The sequence below is a fragment of the Pyxicephalus adspersus genome, chromosome 1 (assembly GCF_032062135.1).
Source record: "Pyxicephalus adspersus chromosome 1, UCB_Pads_2.0, whole genome shotgun sequence".
Taxonomy (NCBI): domain Eukaryota; kingdom Metazoa; phylum Chordata; class Amphibia; order Anura; family Pyxicephalidae; genus Pyxicephalus; species Pyxicephalus adspersus.
Genome location: NC_092858.1, coordinates 48,953,622 through 48,977,920, shown reverse-complemented (window position 1 = coordinate 48,977,920; position 24,299 = coordinate 48,953,622). Strand labels below are relative to the sequence as shown.

Below are 24,299 nucleotides of genomic sequence, written 5' to 3'. Positions count from 1 at the left end.
CAAATGACCATTGCAGAGAATACATGAACTTTCACATGCCTGCGCAGAAGTTACATCATCCTTGCCCAGCCAATCTTAATGGTGCGAAGACCTGACTTCAGGAAAAAGATCAGGTGGGGCCAGAGCAAGGACAGGTGAGTGCAATTAAAAATTTGTGATCAGGCAGGTAAGGTTATTTTATTGCAGAAAGGACTGGTGATGTCTGCCTGGTTGCAATTTTTAATTTTTTGGATTTAATTCTGCTTTAAAGCACCCTTAGCAGCCACTAAATTGCTGTTATTGGATAGTGGCCTAATTTTAGGAGTGAGCTGAACCCAAAGTACTTTGTAATATAGTCCCCCCACTAATTAAGCCGTGCATCTAAAGGGAAAACATCAATATTCATTTAAGCAGTGAATTCTGGTAAAGGGTATATAGATGTAAAAAGGGCACATAAAATTGACATTATGTATTCTTTTTGTAGTTTAGCTGAACTAAAATTTAGTTTATCATGTGAAAAAAATAAGTACACTACAACATTTAGAATCAGGTATCCTAGATTAGATATTAAGAACTTACGTGTGGGGTATGCAGGTGGAACCTGTATTATTCAGATATTCAGATCCAGTGTTCTCTTTATCATTGATCTGTGCCATCATGCCAAGATCAAAAGAGTTCCCCAAGGCCCCCAGAAAGAAGGTCGTGGATGCCCAATAGAAAGACATAAAAATATTTTAGCTCAATTGTTTCACCATAAGACAAATCAGTTGGTGGTTTACAAATGACACATTATATTGTGGTATCTGTGATAACTCTTGAAGCAGTAAGTGGTTAAGTGTCCTCAAGGAACATTACAGGAAGACTACAGTTTATATAGAATATAATATAGACAAAGATTAGGACTGATGAATCAAAATAAGATGGTTTGTCTACAGTTACAGTGACATATTTGGAGTGAACCAAACACCTAGTTGCCTTGCTTCTTCATGGTCTGGACAGCTTGTTGTCAATAAATCAGTTTAATATAAATTCTGCAATATATCAAAGAGTGGTCATACATTTCAAAGTGAAAATGTTAGACATAGGTGGGGAGGTAGGCACTGTGTGAATAAAAATCTATGTGAAATGTTTGCCTGTTTAAATTTGATAAAAAAGTCAAAAATCTACCCAGATGGACCAGACTATAAAAACTAGTTAAGCATGAAGCTGCACTTTAATTTGACATATGTATTTAATTCTTTTTGTATGACAGTTCCTTTAGGCATAAAAAAATCTTTACATTATTTGAGCAGTTGTTGCTATGTCTCTTGTATTCTGCCATTCAGCACTTAGCTGGACTTGTCCCTTTGCATATTTTTCAACTATCTGCTCCTTTCCAGGGACTAGCAGGATTTTAGATCTGGCTATGATTATCTCTGATCGTATGATTTTAAACTATGTTGTCACCTATTTATTATAAGTGTCAGAAGAGGTATGCCATGTCAATGGTTTTATCGCCTTCTCAGCAATATAGTGGCGAGCTCTGAATGTGTTAATGGTCTGATACACCCTGAAAGAACTTGGGTAGAGTACAAGATAACAAACTGATAATTCACTTGTATCAGCCATGAGGGAGGGCCCAGAGCTTCTGTGTGATTTATGAGCCCCGGGATTAAACTTCCACTTCAATTACACATCACAAACAAGATGCACTTGGAGCTATATTTGTGAGATGTCAGCTAAAATGGAATTATATTTTTCTGATGACAACCAGAAGCACTCAGCATCCCATTTTTGCTTCTGTTGCTGTTTATCAAGTGTGAATATAAAATTCAGTTTCTACTTGTGTTGTTTAGGCTACAGGATATGCCCTTTTGGGTATAGCAAATGTGAGAGGAACTGCAGCATAAATATGGGATTACCTAGCAGCACATCATTGTAATGTACAGCTTTATAAATAGGACTCTTACGATACCTGTTTGCATTCTCTGCTGGGCTGTCAGTTCGTTGTGCACGATGAGAAACGTCTAAAGATATGACAGCTATAATTCTGTCTCATTTCTATAGGCACAGTGATAATAAGCCACCAATCTGATAATTGTGCTATGTAAAATAAATGCTATATTTTTACTCATTTACAGAAAAGTGAAAGTCCGGATTGTTCGTGATTGATTGATTGGTCTTGGGAAACATGATATTAAACCACCATTGTATTCAGTACAGAATGGCTGGAAGCAGTAGCCCACATGGCTCTCAAATTCTCCTTAGAATGGTGTGGATGGATAGCTGCTAAGACTCCTTTTAGCCCCGGAGGCACATGTTCGTTCCTATGTATTGTCAAAAGTTATCTTCAAAGTTCTAAAATAGAATAACTGTTATGTATGTAATTTCAGCAAAGCACGCGAATTAGGCTAAACAGTATGTTGTGCAAAGCATAATCCATAGCAGCTAATTAGACTGATCTGTAGTCCAATCGGTAAATTGATTATTTGTTGCACAGATTTGATCTTTGCACTGCCTTATTGAATTAGAGTGAAGGTGCTTAGGAGAAAGGGAATCTGCAAAGATGTCTGGAATCTATGGTATTTTTTAAACCACTTGAACAGCTGACATGTATTTGTAGCTACCTGATGATAGTTTATATTTGTGTAAATGAGTTATGCACAGTTGTAGATCTAGCTTCAACAGCAAAATGAACCCCCTTCAAAAAAAGACATTCATACTCTCCACTGTAAGAAAACCACTGCAGAAATGTGACACTTCCTGAAATGACTGATGCCTGGTTCCCTGCTGCACTCAGTGGGTTGATCTGAGAGATCCTACATCTCTGTGTCCTCTAGAGTTGAAAGGGCCAGTAGAAGGAAGTGCAAGGAGCCAGGGATCAGTCATTTCAGAAAGTGTTGGTTTCTGCAGCAGAGAATATTAAATTACATTTTTTGGAAGGTGCTTGTTTGATTGCACATTGAAATTATTATGTTGAGTAGACATATAGGATATTTTGCTTGGGTAATGCATTTTATATCAAACTGAGCTGATACATGAACATATGTGTGTGTGTGCAACAGGATCAGCTCAATAAAAGCTTTCTTTATGGAAGCATGGGGGATTTTATTGCTGTTTTCTTACGTAAATGCTAGTTGTCTGGCAGTCTCACTTTAGTGTTTTAAGTTCTTCATCCAATAAAAAATGAATATAGGGACTTCTGAGTTTTCTCTGATGTTCCTGATCTGCTTATTAGTTTCAGGTTAGTGAAATTATTGAAACCACTGTTTGAACAGTATGGCCAAGTAGCTATGATGTAATAAGATGTGAAGTTCAAAGAAAAAAGTAGTGTACATATATGTACTAAATTTGATGGTTTGAAAAATATTGCCACCATGTATTTATGAATGAAATCTGCAATATGCGTGCAGGTTTCAGTCACATTTGAACCACTGTCAGTGCTCTTGATACTCAGAGAAGGACAATATGTCACCTAGGTCACCAACACAACTGGTGCTGATTGGGGGTTGTCAGGTTTACTTTGTAAAGTTCCCAAATTGGACATATTGCATGAACAGTTAATAAACTTGTAAAAAATGGACTGAGTTTGCAACTTTGCATCCGTAGCTGCATGTATGTTTTTGTTCAGCTGCTGATAAACTACTGAAGCTACAGAGGATTAGACATCCAGCATCCTCATAAGAAAGTCCACAGCAACAGCTTGCCTGTTACTCAATGTGCAGGCACTTTATGCCTATGTGTGGCAGTCAGTTTCTGTATATAATTGCATTAGTAAAGCAACAGTCATACATGAGTAGATAAAATATGAGATGATATATACATGCATAGTTCATGAGTCTTATATTAGTAATTGCAAGAAAGAAAATCACATGATGCTTTCATCCAGTTCCACTATTCAGTGTTCACTTTTATTTCTGTGACAGTGACAAAATGCTATGCATGCAGATAGATAATTGAAAAGAACATTGGAATCCTGCACTCAACAATGTAGAAAATGTGCTCTCTTTTGTCTCTGCCCTTTCATATACAGAATTTGTATGGATCTGGCTTAGCTATTGCCTTGTGTCAGTGTTTTATTCAGCCTTAACACTCATCTATATTGTCAGGATTCCTCTGTGTCTGCAGCACCACTTGAGCTGATCCTGGCTGAGAACAGACATACAGTACAAGGGAAAGTACCCATGTGTAAAAACCAAGCTCTTAGAATAAAAATATGCCTGACCTGAAAAGGATATCCAAAGTAGTAGTACAAAGAAATAGAAGCCATCAATTTAACAGCTAATATAAAAATCTTAACAAACCAAAAAATATCCTTATCACATTTTATATAATTTTATGTTAAGGCAGAGATGTATTATCTGGAATTCTTGGGGTTCTTTAGATATGGAGTGTTATAATTTGAAATACTGTCTAAGAAATGTAATATTGAGGAGGTAGGTGGACATGCAGCTGGCATTCGAGGAAGTGTTTAATGCCAAAAGATTGACAAGCTGTGGCACTGGAATAAAGGTAGGAAATATCTTATAGGCAACTTCTAAAAATATCATTTGTGCATAGGCAGTACCCTAAAAATGTATCTTTTGTCTTGAAAACAGCAATGCACTTCCTGACACGTGAGCTATATATCCGCAGTTTTATATATTCCAAGCCACTGTGCCTCTGAGTACTGAAGAGACAAGATTTGGAGTGATATTTATTGATGTCAATACTGTACTCCTCACTGTCCTTCTTGCTGGAGATACATCTGTAGCTGCAGTCCTGCAGATAAGGATATCCCTACATTTAATTTTATGCTTAATGCCTTCTGAGCTTCTTCTGCTGCTTCCTAAGTATTTGTCCATTAGTCATAAAAGCACCAGTCATCAAAAGAGTGTTATTATAATAAATTAAAGCCCAGCTTCAGGCATAAGTGAAACCCTCCCACCCCTTTACCTCAAACCCATTTTACATATCCTGATTTTCTTTTCACAATACTTTTATGTAGCTGAAATTTACTCGTACATCCAGAGTTCAGGTCCATTGTAAAGACTTTCACACTGGTCCTTTTTGTTTGTAGCTTACACTTTAAATATAACAATTTTTAATTCCACCACTTTCTCTTATATTCTCTACATATTGTTTCCTCTGATCACAACACAATAGAATTAATTAAAGAAGGCAAGCAGTAAAAACAAAATTTGCAGGATAGAACAGGGAACAAAGAATATATTTCATCAGCTCTATAGCATTGCTTACACACAGCCTATGCCTATGAAAAATCCAAAGCAAAATGATGATTTGTTGATTGATGATTTGCTATTTGCTAGCAAATGTTTTCATGGACGAGATCCATTTTAGGTTTGCTGGATCACCCAGCTTCATTGAAGAAAGTATATCCTATCCAGCATTAGGGAGCTTTATTAAATCAGACCCTTTGTGTATGTATAGATCTTATAAAATAATAAAATGAATATTATATTAAAACAGCACCATAGTGGACATACCCACAGCAGTTATTTTAAGAGGCACAGTAGGCAAGATAAATGTCAACCAGGGTGCATGCATATTTCATTTGGTCTTTAATAGCTACCCACGAACATCAGGCAGGGAAACAACCAATCTCAACCAAAGCTAATCAGAAGGCTAGCAAGGTCCTTGGTTGGCAGCCTGGCTTTCCATAACACCATGGAAAGGAAGAGACTGTGGAACTCATTGGCTTTTTGAAAATGAATGCAGTGTTGAATTTAGTTTTTTATGTAGTGGCAATAGATGAATACTTACCAATAATAATTGATTTTGCTGAAGAAATAACCTCCATAGATTGCTCAGTAATCACAGGGATTTTACATGTAGACTGTAACGAGCCTTCAGCATTGAAAGAACTGAAATCCAATTAACAAAAATAAAGAGGGCCAGGGATAGTAAGGCTGCGGTATGATTGAAAGCATTGAAATCCAATGAATGAAAACAGTGGGCCAAAGACAGTAACCACAGGGAGTAAAAGGAAATATTAAATAACTTCAGTATAGGAGAGGATCAGTGCAACTTTGCAAGACTAAGGTAAGACTGGATTTTAGCTTTGACCATTGCTTGCTTTATCCAAAAGTAAACCAGTATGTGTCAGACCCCATTTTTTTGAGCTAGTTAACAGTTTAACCATGTGCTGCAATATTCATATTTTCTTTTTCTACTTGGCTTAAATGTCACTGTTCCACTAAAAGAAGGGGTGTACAATCATGTGCAGGTTGGAGAGATAAAGCATTCAGTGACACTAAGTATGTAGATCTGTGGCATTCAGGCGTATGGCCATTGTGTATAATTGTGTCTATCTTTTAGGGTATTACCGGAATTCGTTTTGCTGGAGGAGAGAAATGCTACATTAAAGCCCAAGCCAAAGCCCACGTTCCGGATGTTGACAGCGTGACAAAGGAAAGCCTCTCGTTTGAGTTGGTAAGAACCACACAAAAGAGTATGAATATGTCACGTTTTAAGCCCATTGTGACCCAGAAGTTGCAGCATCATTTCTGGAAGTTTCTGTTCTTGAGAACAGCAACAAACGTCTATATAGATAAAAGTTTTCTAATGAACATAAAAATTCATAACTATGGATATTGACCTGAACATGTATATTAGACAGCGGTCAGACATAGTTTAACCAGTCAACCAGTTTATATCTGATTTTAAGCAGAACAATGGATATAGGGCACCAGTGGGTTACAAAATGATGTGACTGTAACTATTTTACAGGCCTGATGTGCTGTTGATGTCACAAAGCAATTCTTATTGGTCAGGAAAAATAAAAATGGTATAAGGTTAGTCCTTGTGATCTTTTAGCATGAGTTCCTTACTCTGGTTAGGTTTTAGATTCCCCTAGCCACTAATGTGACCAGTATCACCCAGTTTGTTTATATACCCTCTCAAGCAAAGTGGCACTAAAATGGGTATTACTAGCCATATTGGTAAAATGAAGGTTTGTTTGCTTAGCAAGTTTGAGTCAGTGGCGCTGATTTATTAAAGTTCTCCACGGCTGGAGAGAATACACTTTCATCAGTGAAGCTGGGTCATACAGAAAACATGGAATGAATTTCCTAAAAGTCATTAGCTATTTGTTAGCAAATGTTTTCAATTCTAGACCAGATCCATTCCAGGTTTGATGGACCACCCAGCTTCACTGGTGAAAGTGTATTCTCTCCAGCCTTGGAGAACTTTAATAAATCAGGGCCAGTGAAACTGGTTCCTTATCAAACATGTCCCCAATCATTGGTATAACATGCATGTGTTCCATTCCATCTCTCAGGGGAGCAGGAGGTGACAACTTTACCAGTCAGCAGCACAACCTGGCCCTGTGATACTCGGGATTTAGAGGGAATATTTGTTTTTCTTGTGTTCAGTGCCCAATAAATATGCTATTGACTCTTCATTGCATGATGGTGTGCCTGCCCATGTCTCATCACCTCAGCATATAATAGGTCTAATACATTTACACGAAGATAAGCACGTGTTGCAAACCAACACGATTTTCATCAGGGAAGGTAGAAAACAGATCTTTTAATTGCCTGCCACCTGTACATCATTCATTACATTATAAAACCAGCATGTATACAGTGTCCTTAATTATCTCGCTAGTTAAAATATCTTATGTGTGTCCCAGTTTTAGACACGTACATTATGCAATGTGATGTATAATCTCAGTGTACAAGAGCCATTGTAACAAGCAAAAGGGAAAATGAATTTGTCATCAGAAATAACAGCAGATTGTAGTATGTAAATTCAACTAGCACACGTGTTTAAATGAAATGGTAACAAAGTGACATTAGGATTTATAATTAAAATGAGTGATCCAATAAATGTAATATTAATAAAATGACGGTAAGGGTACAGTAACAATAGCTGATCATGAAGCAGATTTTTTAGTGGTGTAATAATAAAAATAAGCACCATATTTATATGTATGACTTTAAAACTCTAGTTGTGTGTATACTTCAATACTTTATAGAGTAGATAATTACAAATAATGAATCTGCTGACGCGTATATGGAAAGGACGACTGGGTGGGAGTGTACAGGTTCTCCCGTGTGTGTATAACTGGCAGCTCCTCCATTACTCTGTCGTGTAGATTTATTACTTGTAAGCAATCTATTGTCACCTACTATCAATTTGAAGATAAACCACTCCTAATGCTGTCATGTCATCCATACTCCTGGGCTGTGACCTGTTTATACACTTCTTGGGATAACGGAGGCTTCATAGAATTTTATGTATAAAAAAATGTGCTTTACAGAATGCTTGAAACAAAGTCAATATAAAAATTTCTTTTACCAGCTTCAGTTAAAATAATTTAGCAGAAATAGTTATATGTTAAGAAAGCAATTAGAAATATATTTATTGCATAAAAACCTAAAGTATAGGGTTAAAAAAACCCCTATGCCCAGTTGTTTGCTGTAGTTATTCTGATCATGCAGTTCGAAAATAATTGCAATACTGTATATAGTATTGAATTGACTCTATAGTCAGTTTAAAGGGGGGCAGACAGATCTGTCACCGAGATTGCTGGATTGTGAGAGATTATGCTGTGTCCATTTACATGGCTGGACCTGCTTTGACCTTTCACTGAATCCTAGCAGTGTTTTACTACAGTACATGTGTGCATGATTGTTATTCAATTATTATTAATAATTTTCCATTATGACCATTCATATAATACCTGCAATACTGGTAAAGTCTTTAGGGCTGCCTTTTGTTTTTAATTAGTCCTGATTAGGTATGCTGTATATGTATTTGTCTCAGCTGTACAGCACTAAATATTTATAGGCAAAAAGTTCTGGAAATGACCAGAAAGTAACCTAGGCTTTCAATGATAGTACACAAGAGGCAATTGTATGTATACTTGTGCTGTGATCTGCCCTGTGCTTACCCATTACAGCAGAGAGATAAACTTGCATTTATTCCTGTATAGAATACATCTCCCATAGAAACAAGTTTATGATAAATGCTGAGCAAGTACAATACATTGCTATTTAGCTTCCTACCAGTGCATTGAGTGAGTGTATCGCATATGGTTAATTGGAGGTTTCACTCCACAATGTGCATATAAATTATGTTTGCGAATAACCCCTCAGTCTATTCTTTAGTTGTGTGTTTGGCACAAACACAAGTTCACATGACTGCAGCAGAGACATCAATGGCATTGATAGTTTTGGCTTGTGGTCTCAGGTTTGTACCCTCAAATGAGTATTATGGTACACAGGTTAGCACCCCATGGTTATTCAAACCAGAATGAGGATGTAAAATGGGAAGGAATAAGCCATTTTTGGACTGTGGGAGCTAAACTGCTACTAGGGGATTGTTACATACTTACTTTAATAAATTATCCTGTATGTAAAAATATATTTTGCTAAAAATTCCAGCTATATTAGTCTCCAGTTTACAATAATTGCAATGCAAAGATTTCCAGGATCCGTAGGGCATCCCTAGAGAATTATTTCAAGCTTAGTTACATCAAAGATAATTATGTTCATTAAGCAGAATTCTGCAGTAGCAATAGTTAGCAGATTCCACTTGATCTGTACCCCTGATGGAAATTTTGTACAGAGATGCTCCTCTCTTTATCACATAGCCGCTTCACGGACGATGAACTAGGTGAATTTGCAAATAGCTATAATTAGTCAGACTTCATACTAGTACAGTGTACAGCAGAATCACTCAATTTCTATCTAGACAGGCCACTGCCTTCCTGATCTTTCAAGGATATTCATATGCACTTGATGTACTGGCATAATATATCATATAAATTGCTGCCTTTAGGTCATATCACTTCTTTGCAGGATATATTATCTTACAAATGTTCCTGCCGAGACACCTGTACTCAGTAAAATTAGACCCCATTACGCATGTTAGTGCTCACATAATTGTGTTTATTACTCTTATTTTCTGATTATTTTCTCAAGATATGTGCATTCTGTGCATCATTCATATCCCAGACACGTGTCATGGTTATTTTGTCCTCTGTACAGATCAAAGCCAATTACTAGGTGATATTCTCAATCATAATTACAGTGAGAAACCTTTGCAAGCATTTTTGCTAGAGATTGCTTTTCATAGCTGATGTGTACTACAAGAAAGATATATTTAAAATAAATGATTCCACCTGTAACATGCATAAAAAGTACCCTATTTCCTTTTATTAAAATGCAGAGAAATACTGTATAGGAAGAGCAACTATTTCACCTACAATATTACTGTGCAGCGGATTATGGATATACCTTGTCTGATAATAAGACCCGTTACCTATGAGCCAAACTGAATTTATTTTCATGCAACCCCTATGTAAATAGTTGTCGGAAGCTACATATTGTGCTTGAAACATGCATAAATTGTAATTTATTAGCATTTAATATTCCATAGGAAACAAATGGGATAAACATCCAAATGTATACTGAACATTCTTAGAGAAACAAAACTGTTTTACGTTTCATCCAACATTGTACTGATCTGCACTCAAGGATGTGTCCAGAGGGAATGCTGACAATAGCATCCTGAGAATTGAATGAAATCTGCAAACCAAGCATTCTCCATTTGTTTATTCTAGTAAGCTCCTGGGTGATTTAAATTATGCCAGGACATTGGCTATGGTGGAATTTTATTGATCACATGGGATAGATTTCACAAATACCTGTGTGTTTTAGAAAACATAACTCTAAAGTGATTGTTTTTAATTGCTTACAATCACAACTGATGGATCATATCATGATATTTTTAGCTAATTACAAATTGCACAACTATATCTTGTGTCACATATTTCAACATTTTAATGATTGATCACCTGTGTGCACCTTATGTATAGATAGTTGCTAAAGTTGCTAAAAGCGGTAACCCCGAGTCACACTCTGGGTAGGTAATCCTATGGGAAGAAATAGTAAATACAGCCTTACCTGATCTGCCGGCGTACTGCGTCGTCCATCTCCACGATCTCTGTCTTCCTTCTCCGGCAGGCTTCTGCATCCGATGAGTCACCAGAGAGTTCCCGGTGACGTTGGTGCATGTGTACGTTGGTGGCCGGGCGGGGCGGGAAATTCAAACTCCATTTGTATTGAATTCAATACAAAATAACTGTATTGAATGCAATACATTGGATTTATAAGTGTAAAAGCAGTACAATGTTTTCATAAACATTTTTTTACAGTATATATAATAGTATGAGTATATAATGTATTTTTTTTTTTTTTAAATTAAAAAATTAAAGTCAAAAATTTTTTTACATTTATAGATTTTTAATTTATTCAACGTATTATTTTTACATGATTTTGTGTTTCAAACTTTATGTTACTCATACTATTATATTATACTGTAAAAAAAAATTTCATGAAAAACAATGTACCGCTTTTAGACATATAAAACCGGAAAGAAATGAACCGCTAAGGAGGTTAAAGTAGAAGTGAACTGCTCTCTTGGTGGCACCAATACTTTCACTATTTAATTTATGGCCACAGCCCAAGTCTATAGTCATGTAACTAACTGTCCCTCAAAAGGACTCGCAGTCAAATGTCCCTACCATATTAGTCAAATGTCCCTACCATATTAGGGGTTATAGCATATGACCCCAGTCATATGCCATAACCACAGCCATAAACCCTTTTTTTGGGGGGAGGGAGGGGGCATTTATCCAATGAAAAATGTTTTTGGAATGTGGCAGGAAACTGGAGTAACAGGAAGAAATTTACAGCCACTGTGCTGCCCACAATATTCAGCCTTCTTGACTTGCCAGGCCAGAATGGGGTTGCTCCCATGTAACTCAGTGTACATTCTAGAGAAGATTGGGAACATGCTGGTACATTTGTTCTATTTCAAAAGATACATAGCACCTCCCTTCTGCAATAGAGAGCCTGTCTGCTTGCACCCTTTAGGAGTTCTGCCAAAATACTACAACTGAGCATCTAACTGAAACATTCAGTAAACAAAGTTGAGCTGACTTCTTATTTGAGCTGAGTAAAGAATGTTCAAGTATTAAAAAGCAAATTTTTACCTAGCTTAGTAAATGCAGTGTGAAAACTCACTTTGGATGGAATACCAAGTCACACCAGTCACCACAGCTTGACATCATTCACCAGACCATGTTAACATCTGTTAGCAAAGTAAATGAGCACTAGGGTTTGTTCATGGACAGTTGTGAGGAAAGTGAAAAAAACATTTACACCTGTGCAACGGAATTACTGCTGCACAATTGCATGTATACTGTCTGCAACTGCCTCCTCCTACATGCATGCATAAACCTTCAACAATCCTTTTTATTTTGGCAAGCCATCTTGAATATTATAAAACGCCAGATAGGTATTTTTTTTTTATTATTGGAATATTTAATTAAAAGCAGACCTTACACTCCTGGTCCCCCTCCCCTGAAAAGTTAGCACTGTATGTATCTTGTACAACAGGCAAAATTTCAGGAGACAACACTCTTGCAATGAAATTAAGTATCCTCTTTCACTTATATTCACCTTGTATGTGAATGTATGTACTTGGAATGACAGTCATATCACACTCAATGATGCAAAAACAAGGGTAAGGTAAGTAATAATCTAACTTTTTTCTTTTTAGGTGCATTAATTACCTACTAAGAATAGGTGGTTTTAGGAGGGGACCCTGTGAGTGTAGGCACACATTCTATTTTAGTGGTAGGTCCACTTTAATTACTTGGAAATATACAGATACCGGTAAATATAGTAATGTTCAAATTTTAATTTTATGTATTAGTTTTATGTACTACATTGGTGACACCAACCCTCCTAGAAGAACAGGAAGAGGTAATGTTTTCTTGTTTACCAAATTTTGTGTAGACAGAGCAGGTAAATGCTATCTATCTACCACCAATTTAACATGCAGGATTCTAGGATTCATTTTTCTCATTAGCAGCATCTCCTAGAAAATAAAATATTAGGTCAGTTTGAGTACATTAAACAATACAAAAAAGATAGTAATGTCCTGTATGCTTTCCAAAATTCGTTTCCTTCTAGATGAATCACCCAAAAAATGTAAAAATGAAATATGTATTTGCCCATCCTGGGTGCAGTGTCAGCTCACGCCTTGGAGGGATTTAATATGTGTAGTAAATGTTTTACAGTCAATTTATATTTCAGAAAATCAACATCAGCTAATTTCAAATGGTGTCATAAACCAAAGGGGATATGAATTATGCACTGCTCAATACGCCGAACTGGATTATAAGTTTGTTCATCTGAAGACTGAATGCAAATCAATGCTCACAAGAAAAAAAGCCACCCAGAACATTAACTTGTTGTAGGCACAGTCCTGATATTCCTATCTTTCATTAAATACACTACCATTTATTGCTGTGTTTGCCAGTGTCATGTTTACAGAGGAGGGTGTAATTACTGCAGTAATGTCACATTACTAATGAAAAGCTGCATCATTTAGTCACCGGGGCCTAATACCTTACCCTGTACAACCACAATATATATATTTCTGTAATCGACTGAATAATGAAACATCAATTTCAAGTTTGCTGTCATCCCCTATTACTGCTGTGCATACTATACAGAAAACACACAGCAGTGTAAGGTATCCGTTTTGTCCCTGGAGAAGAGCGAGGTTCATATCATTTGACGATCAGCAAGTCTGCAGTGAGGAATCTGTAATAATGTGGTCTCAGTAAAACAATCCTCTGTGCGGTGATACACAATCATGTTTATGATAATAGCTACTAGCTGTAAAAATGCAATGTTCATGAAGATATCATAAAGACAGGATAATGCAGCAGAACAAGGTAATGTCGCCTGTCATGCTCTATTTTGTTGTTGCTTTCTTTTTTGAATGTTATTTTCATTCTTCTACCAGGAAGCAATGGATTACTAGCTTGTCTAAACAACAAGTGGTTCACAAACCTGGCTGGAATGTTTGGTTCTGGTTTTGTATTCCCTAGATTACCACAATAGATCATGGATTTTGCTCTCATAGTTGCTCTAAGTATTGATATTTCAGTTGAATCCAACAATGCAAGTTTTATTTTAAGAGAAAGTATATGACACTCGCTGCTTGGCTCCATAATAAATATTTAAGGAAACCTTACTTACTTTTTTACACCCTCAGTAGAAAACACTGTGAAGCTGGCAGCAGCAAACTACACAACAGGTAACTACAATGGCACAGCAACTGCACAGCCAAATGTGACTTGTTACTTTTGTGAATTGCACTTTGATCTGCTGCAGCCACATGCAAAAAGTCATTCCTAACCGCTCCTATTAACTTGAATGGAAGTAGCTGAGCTGCAGCTTCCCACACTACCTTCAAATTAGGATATTGCCAAGGCCTGGTTCACACAATTAAATCTGCCCCTAATTCTGTTGCCAGAATTATACGTATACAATGGTCTTCTCCTCCAATAATTTTAACCTAATAGAAAGTGCTCAGAATCTTGGTCAGATGTAGTGAATTATACTCATGGGATTAAACAACATGATTACTAACCAAACGAGAAGTGAAAAATTGCTTGATTATGATCAATTAGAAGGATTTTTTTATACATTGGATTCACTAGAGATCCGATTGTTTTATGATCCATCATGTATAATATAATTGTTAGATCCTTTAAAATCATACAAAAGTAAAGTGAAAAAAAAAGATAAAATGAAAGAACCCCTGCTAAGGAAGTTAATGATAAGTGACAGAGTATCTGTTATCAGTTATTGAGCAAATATGTTTCAATACCCCAGCTGTACATTAAATCTGCAAAGCAGAATTTGTCATTTATCATTTCCTGTGGTCATTGCTTTCAATCCTTCACTCTGTACTATGATTAGTATGTGCTGCAGACTATAAGTACTGTCTGCTATTGATGCCCATCTGGGATGAAAGCTATTATACAGAAGGTAGAAAAGTGAACTTTTCAAAGTTTTGTTCTGCTAAAAAGGCTCTTAGTGTCAGACCATGAGTTTAATACAAACCAAATAAAGTTGTATTTCCATATATATATATTTATTACTATTACACAGTATTTATATAGCTCTGACATATTACGCAGCACTGTACAAAGTCAATAGTCATGTCACTAACTGACCCTCAAAGGGGCTCACAATATAATGTTCCTACCATAGTCATAACAGAAAATGGAATAGCGGGGGGAAACCCACACAAACACAGGGAGAACCTGCAAATTTCAGGCAGATAGTGTCCTGGTCGACATTCAACCTGGCAAAGGCCAGAGAGCTTTTATGATAAAATGATTTAAAAAAAATGGATTTAATGACTCACAGGATACTGTTTGAGGGTCTCTTCAATCTCAAATTATCATTTCCTTATGTAGAATCCTGTATTATATAACATGCAAATATCCTTAGTAGAAAAATTATTTATGATTATATATATTTATTATTTCATAGACACCCACACCTTGAATTGAACCCTATATTTTGAAGGTGTTCTGGTTTTCCTGTGTCTTTACAACACTGTGTAATGTTTTGTGTGCTCAGTGTTGTTTGTTTTTAACATAATATCTTCTCACTTTCATAATTTGCTGTCACTTTCTAGTCTGTAGTTACACTACAGAGAAAAGTAAGTGGTACTGCGCCCAGAAAAATTACACAAATACAATCAGACAGATGGCTGCTGTGATTACTGTTTAACACTCATTGCAGTACATAAATACAACTAAAATTGTATTCCTATGTTCTGACAGTCTGTGGGGCTTGTGTATTCAGGGTGGTGTTACATGCCCATCGGTGCACTTAGTGAGATATAAATAATCAATATACATGCTTTTCACACTTTAAACTAGAAGTCAGACTTTATTCACACTCATCCATATGTTGGCACTGTGAGTAATTAAAATTATAACTTCAAAACAAACCTGTCCTATGCATTTATTTTACAATAAGACCATGTTATTTGATAGCAAATAAAACAGATTTTCCATTCTTGGTTTGTCTTTAGCATTGGTGCTGTATTGGATTTTACTGTCATACATATTCCAGAATGAAATAAAGGGTCTCATGTGAACACTGTGACTGCTAATAAAAAATATAAGTAAAATACACTCAAGACAAAAACATATAGATAATATTGCTGGTAAAGATAAACAGTGATAAAAAAAAGTTTCATAAATGTTTGTATTTAGTCTTTCTTGTATCTTAGGTAATACTGGGTGTTCTTGGACATGATCCAGTAATTGGTAGTCATCTTCCTATTCTCTCCTACACTATACTGCAGGATGTATTGCTATTGCTAATGGTAGACTGGGTGATATCATACATAAAGGGAGAACAATATGGTCAGTGTCCACATCAGTGGGTTACAGGCACCGTTTTTCTGACATCTTTTTGGGGGCTGAATGAATGGCACCTGGAAAAGAGAGTGATAGGGGCAGTCGGAGAGCTGTTTTAATTTGTGTGAAGATATGTTGTGTTCTATTTATGTAAAATGTAGTTTTGATGTGCCTGGCTACATGAAAAAAACACAAACGTTTTGTCACACAATCTTCACAGCATCATGTTGATGTGCAATGTGATCTGAATAAAAGATACTTTAGAAAAAGCACACTGATATCTAGCTGAGATAAAGCATTATTGCAGAAATTAGGCACTGTTGCCAATGTCTATGGGGTGGATGTTCTGCAAATATCAGGTAATGGACATTTTGTTCAGCTTTGAAACAGGTAGTAGAGAACCCTAAAGTGGCATAAATGTAATCAATGAAAAATACTGAACAGTGTTTGTATTCATGGTACATTGTATGTAAAAGCAGCTCGCCGCCTTATTTTGCTAAATTTGTTGTTCCTCTACTGGAACACATTTTTGTGGTCAGAAAGGCAAATGATTCCCTTTTGGTAAATGTAAATAGTGTATCACCAAAACCTCATCTCAGCTTGCAGTAAAGGGGGGGAAGGAGAAGAGTGGGTCCCCATTTCTGCCTCTGGAGGGCTTGATCCATTAACTAGATTGTGTCAGAAAACAGAAACATCCATAGCTACAGATATCATTTGGGTTTGCTATTTCCTTTAGAATATGCATTGCTGTCAACTTAAAGCAGAATTCCTGCTAAAATAAGCAAAAATGAATAGCATATGAAAGGATAATATACAACCAGCTACTCTCCCCCCACATACAATACACAGCTGTAGACTTTTATTGGTTACAACTTTAATGGTTACAGTTCTGTTTTAATTTGTCTCTTTTGTAGAGCTCAGCTTTAAAACAAAACTTTAAAACCACTACTTTTACATCAATACCCATAAGTGGTTTATAAACATTTGTTGACTAAAACTAGCTAAATATGATGTAAAATTTTAGGGGACAGCCATGCAGAAACTTAAAATTTTCTAAGGTTGAGAATTTTTTTTCTCTCAGGTGTGTGTCTATATATATTGTATTATTAATTTAAGTATGAAATGTAGAACATGCTCGTTTTGATGTCAGTCTATGAGAGAAGAGAATAATTTGGCCTATATTCTTCTAACTCATATGTCATTTTAGAATATGCTAGTTTTAATTTACAGATAAAACACCAAGACCTACTTTCAGAGAATGGTGTTACGCTTTAGTTTAATTCCCATTTGCATAAGTGGAAGATAAGAAATAAAATCTCTTTGCTGCCTTTGATAAATGTAGGCCTTAGAGCCCTCATTATAGAAATACTAATTTAAGTACACTACGCTAACACCAAACATTAATAAGAACATTCCACATTAGGTGGAATGTAAACATTTCAGTACGTTATGTGTTATACTTTGCTTTTTTTTTCTATGGTGCCAGGAAGATGAGGTCATGCCGGCCAAGTTTGATGAAAATTCTCTTATCTGGGTGGCTGCAGACCAGCCCGTGAAGGATAACAGCTTCCTGAGCCCAAAGATCCTGGAACTGTGTGCTGATCTTCCAATCTTCTGGCTCAGACCTACATATCCCAAAGGTGCGTTTTCTATTTATAGACAGAGAAGAGTTGAAAAGGGTTTTTAGGTATCCAGAAGTGTTGCTTATGTTAAAATTCAGCAACAAAACTTTTAAACAAGGAAATAGAAAATATTTTGAGAACAAAAAATAACATGTGTGTTATAATGCATGATTTGTAACAGAGTTTATAGTGAGAAAAACTGAACTGTGGAAATTGAGGCCAAAAAAGGCAGGCAAAGAGCAAGGAGTAGTCACCTGTATTGCCTGCGGTCTCTTTGCGGCAGATCACTCTCTTAGTACCAATCTATCTCTGTATGGGGGTGGCCATCTTCAAAGAGGCAAGGTTTTGCTTCCTCATGCCGGAGTCTCCAGAAAGGAGAACAATGAAGATCACAGTGGTGACCTCCCCAATTCTCCTGAAATTGGCAGTCAGAAGCACAATATCTAAAGGTGCGTACACACTTCCAATTTTTATCGTTCAAAACGAACAACGAACGATCCATTGGGCAAAAATCGTTCGTTAAAAAAGTAACCAACGACGCCGACGAACGAGGAAAGTCGTTGGAAACGAACGACCGGACCGGCGGATCGGATTGGACGACGATCGTTAAACATCGTTCGTGTGTACGATCGTTCGTTGATCGTCCATGTTCTGAGCATGCGTAATGAACAAACGTTCGTTCACTTTCCTGTCGTGCACATAGTTCCTCTATCGCTCAAACGTTCGTATCTATTGTGTGTACAATATCTACGAACGATCGTGTCGTTATCTCTATGTGCAGGATCGGTGCTATACGATCGTTCGTAGATATCGTGCAGGATCGTTCGTTTTCCAACGATAATAATTGAAAGTGTGTACGTAGCTTAAGGCTACTCAGCAATAAGCCTGAGTGACTACAGCAGTGTTCAGGAAACCTCCCAGACCAGAAAGGGCACTGATGTTATTTTTTATTCCTTACCTTTACTTATAATGCACCAACATATTAGGCAGTGCTGTACATTAAATAGGGTCTGCAGATGACAAACAATGACAAATGCTTGATTTTTAAGTGAAACTAACAAAGCTTACTATTTAGAAGGAATTTTAGATGAGGTACTTTTTCTCCTAATAAGATAGCAAACTTTTTCACTTTATAGCCGAATTCAAAGCACAAAAACCTTCATTTATTACCTTAATAGCTATCACTGTGCTGCACATAGACTGAACGGAGAGCAATGTATACAGGACCAGGGGTGAACAAGTGGAGAGTGCAGCAATAACTAGTCTTAATTATAAGAATCACCTGTTTCACGCTGGCTTACCCCACAGATCTGGAAGACAAAGCACACATAGATTTAAGTAATAGTAACGTCCCTCATGTATTTAGAAACTATTTGTTTGTCCAAGAGTTTAGCTTTCATAAAGCGAAAACCTCCTCTTTGTCTCATTGGGAGATTTACTATTTGTCACCATGCTGATGACTGTGGTCACTGGGAGCATAGACAGGGTAACTCTACTCAGACAGAGCTTCTAGCCCTTCCAAACTTTATTCAAAACATTTTATTAATAAAATTGCTTTCATTTACAATTCTACCCAGAAAGTTGTTTTGTGAAGGGTGAATAATACAAGCTTGTATATGTTATATTTAGTGGGGTTTTGTTAAAAAAAAAGGTGATCAGAGTACAGATGGCTACTTCTATTTTCTCCATATTTGCAAATCTGATTGCTACTTTTTGGACATCATATTTATAAAAAGATCATCAGATTTTATACAGCGGCAATCAGTACTTTGATTGCCATACTGTATTTACGTTAAATTGGTGGTCAGAAGATCCATTTACTTAAATAAGTAACAATGACCTCTTTTTTCTACCTGCAGCCATCTTTTTAATGTGTCAGTAAACAAATCTTTGGACTTTTGTTGTGGCCACTGATTGTCCCTTTATAAATCTGTCAACTTTGCAAAAGTGACAGTAAATTAGAATAAAAAATGAAAATTTGACCCATTCTTTGCTCTGAACCAATACATTTTTGGTTGCTGAATTAGACATAGCCACATTAGACATAATTTCTTAGCTACCTTCATCACTCACTAACACAGGGTAAAGATACATTTTGATATAATAGGTGCAATATCATAGCAGCTAGCTAGTTAAGTCTAACTAACTCCGCACAGGTTGTACAATACAGCATGCTAACAGAGGGCAGGCTTTTGTTTTGTATTGATTAAACACCTTTTGGGTTTATAAGCCTGGAATTCCTTTAGCTGAAACCTTATTAGGCTTGTTCTGATTTCTATGAATTACTGAATTTCATCTATGGCTTTCTTGACAAAACCTATTTGTTATACACCTGTTCACATGTTTGTAGAGAGTCAAAGAGGTAAAAGAGATGTTGGAAGAAGAGCAAGACAAGCTCAAAACCTAAACTTGGACCAGTTTGAGGCTGCAGCAGAGGAAGTAAATACAAGACGCCAGGGAAACCGACGGGCTCAACCAGCCAATGAAACACAGCCACCTGCAGAAAGAGAAGTTCCCTTCAACCCTGAGAACCCATACCATGTAAGTTTACCTTAGGAGATGAACCAGATTAAGTTATACAATATTGAAATATTTCAACTTTAATGTTTTAGCAGCTTCAAATGCCTTGTTGCTACTAGAGGATTGTAGCACATTTTCTGTGTGCACATTGCAGAGATAAATGGTCAATCCTGACCATCTGCTTACTCCTTACGGGTTCTTTGCCCTGATCAACCCCTCAAATCTGAAAGAGATAGCACCTTTGTTATATCTTTGGTATAATGAACATGTCTGCACTCTAGCAGGAACAAGGGGAGGTTAGTATAAGTGCACTTTAAATGACACCTGTCATTAGGTAAATATAGATAAGCATTTTATCAAACGATGCACCTCCCCACTAAGACCCTTGTTATAGATGTGCCATGGACCCCTGTACATGATCTGTAACACCTCTGAATTCTCACATCAAAATAATATAAACCTCAACAATAATAATCATTCTGCATTTTTTCCTGTCCATGATTAGCTCTAACACAACTTTTCTTCCCCCTAGCCACAACTATGTTTCTATGTTCAGTCCCACTCTACCTTTTCTGGTAATGGCCCATGATCAGCCTTGGTGTCCACAAACAGATTCTCATTCTTCCATCAATGTATGATCAGCTCTTCTGTCACTTTCTTCTGTACATGATCAGTATGTGCTGTGTCTTTTTTTTCCTTGAGCAGCTCTTGTTTTGCTTAATACCTTTAGCCCAAACCATAGTTATCTCACATTCAACCTTCTTAAGCCGCATACACACGTGCAATTATTGTCATTGGAAAGGATCTTTCGCAATCCATTCCAACGTCTAAGGACTGCACGATGCATGAACGAGTGCTGTTTATACAGCACCGTTCTGCTCTATGGAGAGGGGAGGGGGAGAACGATAGAGCGGCACCCTGCTGCACGCTCTTCCCCTTTCCTTGCATTAGGATCGTTTGTTGTCCATTGTCCGTGGATCTGCCAGGACGGTCGTTCAGACAATGGACGACGGGCACTGTACACACGCCAGATTCTTGTCCGATATTGGCCCTGAGCCAATTATAGGTTGAGAACCATTGGACGTGTGTACGTAGCTTTAGTGTGTTCCAGTACATCTTTAGCCACCATGCTGCCTCCTATATTTGTCCATATAATACATGTCCAGCTAAAACTATTATCTGATTGGAAAGTTATGCATACCACTATAATGTCAAACATTAATTGACCAACCTGACCTTTAAATGAACGTGAATACATTTGTTAGTTAATATAAATTAATTTGTTAGTTTATATGAATATTTTGGGATCTGCTAAGTCTAAAGCACCTTTCTATATTTCTTTTGAAATCTTGCAACAACACTTTGATCCTTTTACAACTACACCTTCTAGCATATCATAATAGGATGCTTTACAGCCAACCAAGAATGGCATTTGCACCCTGCTTCTATCTAAAATGCTGTTATATGTGTGTGCATGTCATCTTACCTTGTACCCTTACCATTCTCACATCAAACCAGCTCTGCCTTTTAGAGGATAAAAAATTTATCATTGTTACCGTATCTTCAGAACAGAAAGGATCTTTTGTTATGACCTTTTCTTTTGTACAAGAACTGCAGACACAATACGCTTTACTTTAAACTGCTAGAATACATAGTGAATTTAACATTTTACTCTAATTTGCATATCATGCAAGTAAATGTGAAACACTGAAGTAAACATAAGCAGCAAACAAAGGCAAGCATATCTATTCAAAATGTTTATCAAGACATAAATGTCTACTGGAATAACCTGCTGTAATAATAGAATACAGCATATTCCAGTTAACCATGTAGGGGCCTGTTCAGATCTGTCCACAGACAGTGGGGAAATAATATTTCACATATATTCTACATCAGTTACTGTTTACTGGTGTCCATAGGATCAGGAAGAAGGAAAGCAGTCTGGCAAACAATGACAGTGAAAGATCTCATTCGATTAAATGCAGAGATTAACAAACCTGGCCATACACAGGCAGTCACTTGTGTGCAAGCTGGCTCTGCACATGTGCAGCTAGGAGGGATCATGCGGAAGAAACATAGCCTGTCCCTTACTGCAATAATGACCTGCCTGATCATGGATCAAAAGTGTTAGATCTGGAACTTTTCTGCTCAGTGTCCTGTGCAACTACCCAAGTAAAGGATTGTGTATCCAGACATGTACTCAGACCTGTGTATCCTGATCTTGTTTGTTGCTCTGATAACCTAAGCTTTCTCTTTGCTTTGTCTTGTGTGCCCTGAGCTTTTGCCTGTACAACTGCATCTATCTGGCTGTATCCTAACTTCTGCTCCCAGCTCCCATATCTTGAGATATCATGCAGCTCATCAGAATCTTCTTTGTGAATGTAGCTTGTGAAGACTAGGCACTCCTAAGATGTCCTGCCTTGGCGACAGCCCAAACATACCAATGGCGATACATAAACCCCATTACACAATATCTTCCATAACACTACTTTTGGGATCTGCTAAATGATTGGGGTACTGCAGCTTGACTGGGCTGCTTCAGCAAACTTTGCTAAAAATCCAAAGTGCTAAATTAATATATTTGAAATCTCTTGTTTTCTCAGGAAAGTTGCAGTTTAGAATGATTTTCATCTAGACTCCAAAAAAAGGTCTACTGATAGAAAAAGGTGACTAAGAAGTAGATAACCAATGCATTTACAGATTTTAAACTTTCATTTTTAAATTTTCGGATTCAGAAACATGATATATATTAATAACAGGTTGAGCCTGCTGGACTAAGCCAGCCCCGCATGTCTGATATTTGGTTTATATTCCGCTCACCTTCCAACTGTTGGAGTTAGGGGTAAGGGACACTTTTTTAGGCAAAGTATGTAGCCTTATGACACACCTCTAACATGCCCCTACTTTGCAAATGTTACAAAAATACACAAAAAGCATTGCTTGAACTGACAAGTGCTGTGTTTCACAACTATGTTCCCTTTATATTAGTCCATGGAAAAGCAATCGGAATAATTTAGAGGTTGGATGAAAAGTTTTGTGCTAAATAAAACTTTTTTAAGAGTTGCATAACACATTTTATATGGAAAGGTATAGATCTACCAAAAAGATGAAAAACTGAAGAGGAAAGACAGAGGGACTTCGTTGTGAAAGTGAGACAGTTCCTTCAAATCAGAGACAGTAGGGAGGTATGCAGCAGTGAAATCTTTCTGACATAATTTCTGACCTGTTCCTTTTCTTCTGTTTTGGGTTTTCCACTGCATTCCAATACCTGTTGTTTTCTACATAATATAAATCAAATAAAAACCAAAAAGGAGGAGTTGTAATCCCTCATAATTTCACCTAGACCTATGAGCTCAAGCCCACAATTACCATCCTCCAAAAGTACGAGAAATGTCAGGTGGATTAAAGCTCCAGCATCTACCAAACCCTTTTTACAGCTCACCAAATAATCATAAACACATTCTACATATATTGCACCATAAATCATTCAGCAAACCCTTTCTGAAATACTGCACATAATTAAAGTCACAGAGGAATATGTAGTGTTAATTTACCTAAAGTAGGTGAAGAATACCCAAAATGTGATATGATTTTGTCATATATATATTGTATAATACATTATTTTACCTTTACAAGTTGTAGTGTCAAAAAGAAGAAAAAAAATACATTTTGATGAAATTCATACAGCTGCTGTTTTTTTTTTTATTCAATCTGGAGCCCTGGTAGCAAAAAGAGTTAAACATTTAGATGACAGACTGAAGTTTTTGTACAAGTGATAGTACCGCAATAAACTTCTCTTCAGCAAACAGCACTTTACATGAAGCCCACGTAGTAAGCAATTTCCATAACAGTTCTATTCTAAAGATTGCTATGCATTTTCTGCTTTTCAAGGTGTACAATGTTCTGAAAAACAGTAATTTAAATTGTGAATTCTTTGATGCGTACAC

At 36.8% G+C, this 24,299-nt stretch overlaps 1 protein-coding gene across 1 annotated transcript in view; it reads left to right on the top strand.

The window, feature by feature from the left end:
• The window catches only part of CNMD (chondromodulin), a 39,804-nt gene that overhangs the window by 11,993 nt on the left and 3,512 nt on the right, over nt 1-24,299 (top strand). Inside the window, exons 4-6 of the mRNA XM_072410458.1 lie at nt 6,277-6,390; nt 17,697-17,850; nt 20,183-20,373. Of these exons, the coding sequence (XP_072266559.1) occupies nt 6,277-6,390; nt 17,697-17,850; nt 20,183-20,373 (459 nt within the window). The remainder of the gene's footprint in view (nt 1-6,276; nt 6,391-17,696; nt 17,851-20,182; nt 20,374-24,299) is intronic.